We start from the raw sequence: 10,269 nt of genomic DNA, 5'->3' as shown, positions 1-10,269 counted from the left end.
GACCATAAATGTACGATAACATTTATGTCCACCACGCTCCTCTCCCTACTCCTGCTACCTATACCACCCGAAACTTCGATTCAACCGTAGTCTCCTTCGTCTTAGAGTAGCCGTCCTGTTTAGGATTCCACGCAACATTCCCCTGGAACGAAGTATTTTGGGGGGTATGAGGGGGGGGGGGGGGTGGGAGAGGGCGGGAGATGGGTGGAAGGTTCCCCGTCCCAAAACATAGGCATGCTACGCATGCTGGAGTAACTCTTCTTGGATAGGTTAGGGTTAGGGTTAACTAATGTTTTTATTTTTGAACAAGAAAGAGCATTAACCTTCAAAATATTCCAAAGGAAATATCGTTTAATAGAAGGCAAAAAACCCTCCAATTTAAGCAAAATAAACTCGGGCGCGACTAGTTACATAAGCAGTCCGCTTAATACAGGTTTTATTTTATTGTACAAACCTTTCAGCCTATGATTCTCGTTTCATTCATCCATGCTTGTTTTTACTTCTTAATTTTTTTTTTATTTCAAGTTATACCCTCCGTTTGACGTTCTCATTGTAGCACGAAATCTACCGTTAGACCTTTAAAAATGGAGGTGATTTTTCTAACTATTTGTATTTCTGAGAAAAGGCAATGTTTCCTGCAGTTGATGAAGTTCATGCTTATAACTTGTTTGCTGTACATTATCTTTAAATTTTAGAGAGAATTCACGTTCAGATCACTCCTGCAATAACATGATCGGTTGCTTAATTATAAAAATATTTTCAAAAATAAGTGTAACGTAACCACTCTTGTTGAGGACTCAGGGGGGAGGGGAAAGCGTGAATTTAAACTCAACCCCCCCACCCTACCAACGTCCCTCCCTGTTCTACATTACTCTATCCTCAATCCATCCAAGGACTCCACACTCCACCGAAGTTGTCAGGATTTGCTTTAGGGTCAAGCGGTTGATTTCTTGGTGGCACCATGGTCTTTTTAAATTCTTCTAGCCGCTTCAACATACTATCTACCATTTCCGTCTCATTTTTAGCAAGATCTACGTACTCACAAGGATCATCTGCAACGTTAAACAAGCAAGGGCCCGACTCCCTTGTGCACTCCGAGGGGGAGCTGGGTGGCTTACCGCACGTGACAACAGCATTCTTCAATGCAGCACCTCGGATTGCATTGTCCAGTCCTGGGGGAGCATACCATCCGCTCCACGATTGACCTGAGAGGAAGGAGGGAGACAATCGTCAGGCCGCGGTGTTAGATACAGCTACGTATGAAACGTTATACGTTATGTTATAAACCAGTGGGAAGTCCGCATCGGAAAAAAAACTGTGCCCGAGATCTTGAGCAGAGGGCACACTTTTTTCCCTTACGGACCGACCTGAACCGTTAAAAAATTTTTCTTCAGATAATTTACTTCTTTCACCTCACCACGAATAGTGCAGAAAAATTACGGACGATGGTTAGGATTGTAAAAACCTGAACGGTTACGAACGTGTGATTAGCCAATCACATTCGAGATTTTAATATTATGGCCCACAGAGGTTCTTCAGAAGAGAGAAAATTCAATAACCACGACCACGAAAAAAACAAATTGTACAGTGATAATGTTAGTTTAGCTAATGAAGAAGACCTCGATATCAAAATTCAAGTTATCTTATTTCTCGTACTTGCATTGACAATAAGTTTCCAGTCGCCAAACCTCAGGGCTGAATATCCACTCTTAGGATCGATATTGTGAAGAATTTCCTTCCGAGGTGATTCGGTAGCCTTAGAGAGAGTGTCCCACATATCAAAGCCATCCAAATCACCCAAATCATGAATGTCACCTCCTGCTACACTATACAGTGTGGGAAGCCAGTCGGCCACGTGCATCATTTCCATGCTTACTCGGCCTTTCGTGGACAGCAGAGGACTGTGTACGAAACCCGCGCCACGAACACCTCCTGATGAGAAAAAAAATTAACCTGTTGTAAATTAAAAATTAGACGAAACAGACAATGAGTAATTTCCTAGCTTGGCGGTGACACATAAGCGGTAGCACTGACAGTTAGCACTACACTTAATCCGCGACAAAAATAGATAGATTTGCGCACATTCAAAAACAACTTTCTTTATAATAGTATGATCCTAACCTCGTAACGTCTTACCTTCCCATAATGTTGCTTTGACCCCTCTGAGAGGAAAGTTACAGGCTGAATTCATGTCAAAACCTGCCGCAGGACCGCCATTATCTGTTGTAAACACGATCAGTGAATTGTTGTACAATCCCTGGGTTTGGAGCGCATCAATGACCTATGTGTACAGAAAGGACTCAGTGGTCAAAATTCCCTGGATAAAGAAATAACCCATTTACAAATTACCTTTATCCTCTTTTTCAAAGCGAGTCCTGGTGCTCATCCTTTCCCAGGATAAAATGTTTTAACTCCCATGCAAATAAACTCACTTTCACAAGAATGGTTGAGCATCAGGCCTCGTTTTGGAAAAGAGGCCAAAGGTAATTCGAAAATAGCCTCTTCAAGGAAATTAGTTTGAAGTTGAAAGTTCCATGCATAGTTGCTATAGACTGTGCATCACTTTGTTTTCACTTTTCTCTACACATTTTCTTGATTGTTTGAACACAAGACGCACGTGCTAAGACTTCAAGAGAGGACTTTATGTTACTTGAAAATTAACACATATCTGACAATTATTCATCGAAGTAGGTGGTTAGTGGTAGATATTTACCGAGTCGCGAGGTAAATAACTGGCGCTAGCCAACGACACGGAGGTGAGTAGTTGCTTAAGAATATACACTAAAACAGTACGATCATACAGTACAAAAAGATGAACTTCACTCATTTAATCCTACAATATTTGCGGGCGCGGGTTTCTCGGGGGTGAATAGCAAAGGATATCCAGAGTTTGAGCGCGTTCTACGTTATCCACTGTTTTAATATAAATTAATTGCAACCATTTTGTAGGCTCCCTCGCCCTTCACACCGACAGCTTATCCGAAAAACAATGTCACACTTAATAAAACACAGTTTGGATGTCGACATGAGAATCTGGTAGGTTTATCCTGGGTACGACACAAAAGGATCCCACTTCCTGTGAAAGATGGTAACTACGTTACCAGCTCAAGCAATTTTCCACTGAGTGTCGAAAGCTGCTTTACTTCGCTGTGTGATTGGTCCAGAAAGCTCGCACATCTATCTCAACCAATCAGATTTTAAACTAAAACCAGCTGCGACTCGGTCGATCACGCCCGGTTCTCCTGCGCTCGATTTTCCCGCGCTTCAGGCAGTTTACACTTTTACTTCAAGTTCCCATTGGCTTCCCGTGATACTTTCCACTCGACAGTCGATCGAGAATCGCTCTAAAAGTATTAAAGTACCTTTCCAACACCCTGATCGAGAGATGACACCATCGCAGCAAATATTCTTCTGTTTCCGTCCTCAATGTTGGAAAAATTCTTGATTGTAGATGGTGGCGCTTGCAATGGCTGAATGTAATTCGCACTGTGGACTGCTTGGTATGGAAGATACAAAAATAACGGCTGAGAAGGGTCGTGCTTCTGGATAACATCGATGGCTTTCGTTGTGAAGAGGTCGGTACTGTAATTGCCCCAGTCAGTGAAGGCAGGCTGATATTGAAAAAAAAGAAAAACAAATTATATCGAGGATGAAACATTAGTGGGAAGAGAGAGAAAATAACAAATAAGCGAACGATTTGGAAAACAAAGGTACGGCTCATCGACTAACGAACAAGTGAATCGACGAATCAATGGACCAACGGACCGACGAAACGACGGGCTGACGGGCCGACGAATCCACGGAACGATGGAACGACGAGCTGACAAACCGACCAACCAACGAACCGAATTAAAGAATATGATGAACTAAAAGAAGAACGAGACAAACAAACAAACAAACAAAGGACCAAACGCACGACGACGCAAACAAAGTACGACGAAATAGTACGCAAAAAAGATACTCGAACGGCACTAAACAGGGGAAGAAATGAGCGATCGAGTTATAGTTAGCAAACAAAAGTACGACATAAAACGTCAATTAAGGAGCGGTCTTAGAGTGGAAAGCATTACGGACTGCGTGGGAGGTTTCATGTAACGAGTAGCCTTAAAGACTCATAGATCGCTTTTCGATTGAGTGTCGCAAAACCAAAACCAAAGCTATAAAAAAGGCCATTCAGAAGAACGGATTGGGTGTGGACAAAACCTGGCCTAGGCCATGGCCTAACCTGTGGCCTACCCTGTGGCCTACGCTGTGGCGTACCCTATGGCCTACCGGTGGTCAGATTTTTAAGAACATAAAAATAAAATCAGTTAGAGTCGAACGAATACGCTGGTGTACAATTATCTGTCTTTGAAAAGGGTATACTAAGAGGTCGCTAACACGATTTTCAACGTCCGAGGGAACGAAACACTGCAAATATCACAGCACTCAGCCATAACGGTAGGTTAAGGGGGAGGGGAGAGGAGGGGCCAATATTGCGTGGTCGCAGAGGATATGCAAAATGGCGGCTTTATGGTGCAGGCTGTCAGTTGGTAGCATATAGTGAAGTGCTGGTGTAAAAATGTAATGAACGGCGTTATATCGAAGAGCATACATATCCAGGTAAGAAAACGCAAACATTACGTGCCAGGCCAATTTTTTAAGTACCCTCAAGTGCTGTAGAGTATTGAATTTGCAACAAGCACCCCGGGACACGCACGCATCGCCGTCGTAAACATTTCGCAAACTTTACTTGCTTTTCCAAAGAAAGGGCCAGTATTGCACTAATTTGAAAGGAGAGCTGAGATGATGATTTTTGCCCAAAAGTTGCGTTTAACCGGCTTCTGTTCCTCGATTTCCTTATTCTATCAGAAGGTTAAGAAATTTTGTTCGGAATGTGGCCGCCAAAACAGCAGAAGAAAGTCGTTGGTAAGACAGTACTCAGGAAAACGTTGAAAGGTTTCCAGCAATGCCATCCTTTTAAAAATTTGACTACCGGTAGGCCATAGGGTAGGCCATAGGGTAGGCCATAGGGTAGGCCATAGGGTAGGCCATGGCCTAGGCCACGTTTTGTCCACACCCAAGGAAAATACTAGAACTCAAAGTAAACATAACAAAACTGCCTAAAGAGCGGGAAAACGAGGCAGACCAAGTCATGATTGGTTTAAGTTTTGTATCTGATTGGTTGAGAAGAGTGGCGCGAGTTTTCTGTACCGATCACTGAGCGAAGAAAAGCAAAAACAACGCAATCCCAGATTACTTCCGACACTCATTTTGAAAATCGCTCTATTCATCACAGTTAGTAGGAGGGACCACTTCACTAACTCTATTAATTCAACATTCACCTCGAGGTTATCACGAAGGTCCAATCCCCAGCCGAATATTTCATGGTTCGAATGGTCCCAATAATCTCCTTTTCCACACCAGTAACCAAAGAAAGAATCAAATCCTCGCTTTGTGGGAGTATATTCTGTTTTGAAGAAACCAAGGTGCCACTAGAAGACAAAAATAGTAGATGGAAAAGAAAAGGGGGAAATAGCTGAATGAAAAATACATGAAAGAAAAAGAGAGGAAATAAAGAAAACAATTTATAGATGAATATGTGATTATGCCTTTTACTCCCCAGATCTGATTGTTAATTCTCCCCTCTAGCTGCTAGACATTTCCTTGTAAATTGGTTACAAGAATTTGGTGACAAGTTTGAGTATTCTCATTACCTGTTTGCAGGATAATGTATGGATATTTTAAGGAGAAGTTATATGTTAAAGGGCTAAACAATTGACTGATTTGCTGTTTGATCCATTGATTTATGAATACATTCAATCACTCACTGAGTTAGATCGAATGAGTGCAAAAGTGAGTGAGTTACTAAATGTTATCTTTGGATCTTTGGATTTCCTGGTCCAATGCTCTATGCAACTGAGCCAAAGAAATTTTTTTTTTTTTTGTATGTTAAGCTGCAATGTAAGTTTTGAAATTTGCCTCATGGGTATTAGGCTTTGCAATAAAATCTGTTGAACAATGGCCAGAATCTGCCTTGTCAAAAGCTTGATTTGTGTGAATGGAATAAGGGAGATGTTAATTCTAAATTTAGCTTGTTAGTAATTCAGGGGTTTCTATAAAAGATGTGTTTCTGAGGATCTGCTGCCACCTTTAACACCTCTTACTGCCATCTTTTTCCCTTGTAAGTACACTCCTGCCTGTGTTTTGCCTAACAGCGGCCCCTCTATAGCTATCATTCAGTATACACATAAGCATCTGTGACCAGCATTATCAGTGACAAATCTTAAGGCTACCACAATGTTGCGAGATTTATCATCATCTCTGTTTGTACTTTGTACCTTCCCTACTGCATGTGTGGCATATCCAAGCTGTTTTAAGTACTGTGGCAAAAGGGTCTCATTCAACCCAAGTCCATAGGGCTGGGCAGCTTGAATAACACTGTGCTGCATGCCTAGGCATAAATAATGAACACAGTTATCATTAGAAGAGCAAACTATTTTACCTTTCCAACTGCATGAGTGGCATATCCAAGCTGTTTTAAGTATTGTGGCAAAAGAGTCTCATTCAAACCAAGTCCATAGGGCTGAGCCGCTTCAATAACATAATGCTGCATACCTAAACATATGTATATAGTGATCACAGTTATTGCTAAGAGAGTGAATGTTAGCAATTATTAAAAACTGGATCATTGGATAATGTAACTTAAGAGTTCCATTGGCATAAAATAGGTTATCAGCCATTACATCATGCATGCCATAAATACAAGTTAAACTGAAAGTGTTTTTGTACATTGTAACATTCCCCTTGTTCTTACAAAATAAAGTTGGGAGGATATTTTGGGATGTTTTCAATAAAAAAATTATTCCACCTGCGCTTGTTGGGTATGAGATGATTGTAGCCAACTATCGGTAAGTTACTTAGCCCTATGGGCCTCGTTAGAATACCATAATTGTTAATTAACTCTGTGAATAGGCCCTCGATATTATGGCTTTGGGTTGTCTTTGCCCATGGGAAAGTATGAGACCTTGAATGATGTAGCTGCAGTTAGCTGTCTGCAAGAGGTCTAACATTGATAATCATTAGTGCCAGACCCCCATCAACCTCTTCCCAACTTGTCTCCAACCTTCCTGCGGGTAGAGAAATGTGTATGCTGCAACACTAATAACTATTAATAAAGGCCTGTTTGCAGGATAGTTTGCAGTCTGAGTGTTAAACATGCAATATAACCACCAGATGGGGTGGGGTTGGGGAGAAGTTGTTCATGGCTTGCTGGTGGTACTGTAGTACCAAACATACTGACCTGTCTTGTAGCTAATACATGACAGCAATGAAGGAGTTTTTACCTTTCTAAACAGTATTATTTGGCTATTTCTTTACTGATTTTCTTGAGAACACTATTTTACTGATCTCAATTTTTTCATCCGTTTCTGATTAATTAACTGTAATGTGCTATTTTACCTGTATGGATCGGATATCGGCCTGTCATTATAGCACTTCTTGTTGGTGTGCATATGTGCTGAACGTAATAATTATTGAGAATTATTCCACTGTTGGCCAGTCCATCCAGGTTTGGTGTTGGGATCTGCTCTGACCCATGAAAACTCACATCATCCCAACCCTAAAAGAATCTTTAATTAAGTATGATTATCGTAATTGACCCAACAGAAAATAAGGTGGACAAATCTACATGTATCAGCTAAAAATAAGTTCACTTGGTCTAATCTTGGGGTGAATCCAGGAATTTTCCTAGGAGGGATGCAACAGGGAAGGAATGATGTACCTCAAAAGTGACATGAACAAACTCTTTAAAAGGGCACAAGGAAGAAGGCTTATGACTAGGCAATAACATAATGTGAGCTTCTGAGAAAATATAGCAAACATCATACAGCCTGTCATTAATTATCATTTTAGAAAGCTACTGGTCATCTGGGGGGACCCCCTCCACACCTCCTCTAGATTTACCCTGGTGTAGTTCCAAATTTCATCAAAACACTTTTGATGAAATGCACATTTCTAGCAGGTAGAAGGGATATAGTGACTTTTCAGCTCCACAAGTATCTCCTTATTTGCCATATCAGAAAAAACTGCTTTATATTGATTTCCTTTTTTTTCATGTTTTCATCTCTTTTTTTTTTTTTTATAATTAGTATATCTAATGTCCATTCCTTAGACCATATAGTCGCAAGATATCCAAAATAATGATGCTTTATAAATTCTGACCAATTATATTGAACTTGCATGTGGAGATATAATGGTACTTTACCCATACATGACTTACCAAATCATCAGCAACAATAAATATGATGTGTGGCTTTGAATTTTGCTTGGTTGCACTTGACAGTGACAGGCCATGGAGCAACACAGACACAAGGACAGCTACGGTCAATGATATCAACTGCATCTTGACCTACTCAGTCAGAGGGGAAAATGTAAAAAATGTCAAGCCCCTGGTCTTTTAAGGGTGGATAGTGGGATGCACCAGATATATTGCCATCAAATATTATATAACTCTGTTCAACAGATGGCAATTAATTATATGCACTGGAAAGTAGTAGTACCACCAAATATTTTGAACACTTGGGAGTATAAAACTACAGAGAAAGGTAGCATCCTTCTACCATGCACATGTGCCAGTTCTTTTTAAATCAGTTTAATGAGCATTTTGGTCTGGATATTCAGCTGCAGACAGGGTAAATTAATGTGCTAATTTTGTATACTTTTTCTTTTTATAAGAGGCTAACATGAAGTGCTTGCAGATAAATTTAAGGGATTAATAGTGATGTATCTGTACCCCAATGAATATACCAACCCTCAATTTTTTTTTTTGTCACAAAATCTAAAATATTGGTTTTCTTGTCGACAACTTTCAAAAAATTATGTCAAGGGTCAAAATTTGCAGGCTTCTTTGAAGAAGATAGTATTATAACCCACTTTGGACGGATTTACCCCCTCCGTCTTTGAAGGGTTTTGAATAGAAAATGAAATTTATTAGTATAAATAGATGATTATCATTGGATTTATAAAAAGCAAAAAATATAACTCATTAGCCATCCCTCCACCTCTACATTATCCAAAATATTCCACAAAATCAAGCACAATCTTTTATACTTTTCATGCCATACAGAACAAGTAAGAAACACCCAAGGACATTCACGTTTGTAAATATTGTTTCCTCATGTTGTGATTTACTAGCACCAAAACATGAATAAGTTTGTAGACAAGACTAGACTATCCTTCTGTATAAATTGTATCATATTTGTATTCTATATAATTATGGACTAATTACTTTAGGCAGGTCCACATCAGCTGTAAAGTTGCGTAAATTTTTAACCTGCGTTATCAAATAAAGTTATGTATGTATGTATGTATGTATGCATGAATGAGTTTTATTCCGCAACACAACGGTCTTCGGTTTTTTTTTACTCACACATATACACACACTATGCGAATAAATCCCTTTTTTAAAGCGAGAACTACATATAACGCGAACAAAGGACGTTGCATCTAGGGAATAACCATATTATGCAAAAGGCATGTTAGTTTATGTCACGAGATTTTAGACCCTACATACTGGGTAAACATAATACGGATGACATGATGGGTTTCTACATGTGTCTCTTTCCTGATAATGACGCTAAAGACGACTAATCTTTCCTCATAATGCAGACACAAGCCTACCTTCCCGCCGACTTATGACAGGAGTTTTCAGTTTACACAGAGCTAGAACTCGCGATAGTTGTGAGATCTCCTCAAGTCTGGTTTTGTTCACCGAGGAGGAATAGGACTGAGGTTCGTTCTCTCGTGACCGTCTCTCTGTCACGCACTTGCCGTGACAAAGGGAGGATCTCAAAGCTAGCGGAGCTTCCTTGTACTTCGAATGGTTTCAAGCTGCGAAAAGCTCCTTGCTTGCTGCGCAAGATAATATCTAGTTTTCAAAATAATCAGCATTTAACATTCCTATGGACAGATGCAAAAGTCGTTCAAATACATGAACTCGACGTTATACTATTCGTCGTTTATCGACTGTTTCTGTGAATTTATCAGCAGCTAGAAAGAATCATCGACTAATTTCAGCCTGAGTGACCAGCACCTAAATTCTCCTACTGCTTTATCATTTATTAAAATCATGAGAATAAAGGAAATGGTCACAAACTTAAGAAGCTTTGATTGCGAAACGAATTCTCCTCATCGGTTCCAAAGGAAATGTGTAGAGAACAGTATGGAGAATATGAATACTGATGTTAGGGTGTAAATGGTTAACATGACTTCTGATTATCCCAGTCTCGC

At 40.1% G+C, this 10,269-nt stretch overlaps 1 protein-coding gene and 1 long non-coding RNA gene across 3 annotated transcripts; one reads left to right on the top strand and one right to left on the bottom strand.

Moving 5' to 3' along the window:
- Positions 1-331: 331 nt before the first annotated feature.
- LOC111321441 (arylsulfatase J) lies at positions 332-9,790 on the bottom strand. 2 transcript variants are annotated; one of them, XM_088734593.1, is made up of 9 exons: positions 9,661-9,790; positions 8,261-8,389; positions 7,441-7,600; positions 6,485-6,597; positions 5,325-5,474; positions 3,363-3,611; positions 2,137-2,281; positions 1,657-1,932; positions 332-1,205 (listed from the first exon to the last, which is right to left on the bottom strand). In XM_088734593.1, exons 2-9 carry the CDS (start codon positions 8,381-8,383, stop codon positions 880-882), a joined length of 1,542 nt encoding a protein of 513 aa, XP_088590719.1. In that variant the 5' UTR covers positions 8,384-8,389; positions 9,661-9,790; the 3' UTR covers positions 332-879. The 2 variants fall into 2 exon arrangements, with proteins under 2 accessions (XP_088590719.1, XP_088590718.1); XM_088734592.1 differs by lacking the exon at positions 6,485-6,597 and adding an exon at positions 6,321-6,433.
- On the top strand, positions 4,491-6,003 carry LOC148722340 (uncharacterized). Its single transcript, XR_015992099.1, has 2 exons — positions 4,491-4,602; positions 5,606-6,003. It is a non-coding gene; the product is annotated as an uncharacterized LOC148722340 (long non-coding RNA).
- Positions 9,791-10,269: the final 479 nt, after the last annotated feature.

This window comes from Stylophora pistillata, chromosome 10, assembly GCF_964205215.1.
Source record: "Stylophora pistillata chromosome 10, jaStyPist1.2, whole genome shotgun sequence".
NCBI lineage: Eukaryota > Metazoa > Cnidaria > Anthozoa > Scleractinia > Pocilloporidae > Stylophora > Stylophora pistillata.
This window is presented reverse-complemented; position numbering and strand designations above follow the sequence as displayed.

Excerpts from the sequence above, each read along its gene's own strand:
- LOC111321441 (XM_088734593.1), bottom strand. The coding sequence starts at position 8,383 with ATGCAGTTGATATCATTGACCGTAGCTGTCCTTGTGTCTGTGTTGCTC. Across the intron at positions 3,612-5,324 it reads ACCTTCGTGATAACCTCGAG|CCTGCCTTCACTGACTGGGG; the intron begins GTGAATGTTGAA and ends TTTCAATATCAG. Across the intron at positions 1,933-2,136 it reads CAAAGCAACATTATGGGAAG|GAGGTGTTCGTGGCGCGGGT; the intron begins GTAAGACGTTAC and ends TTTTCTCATCAG.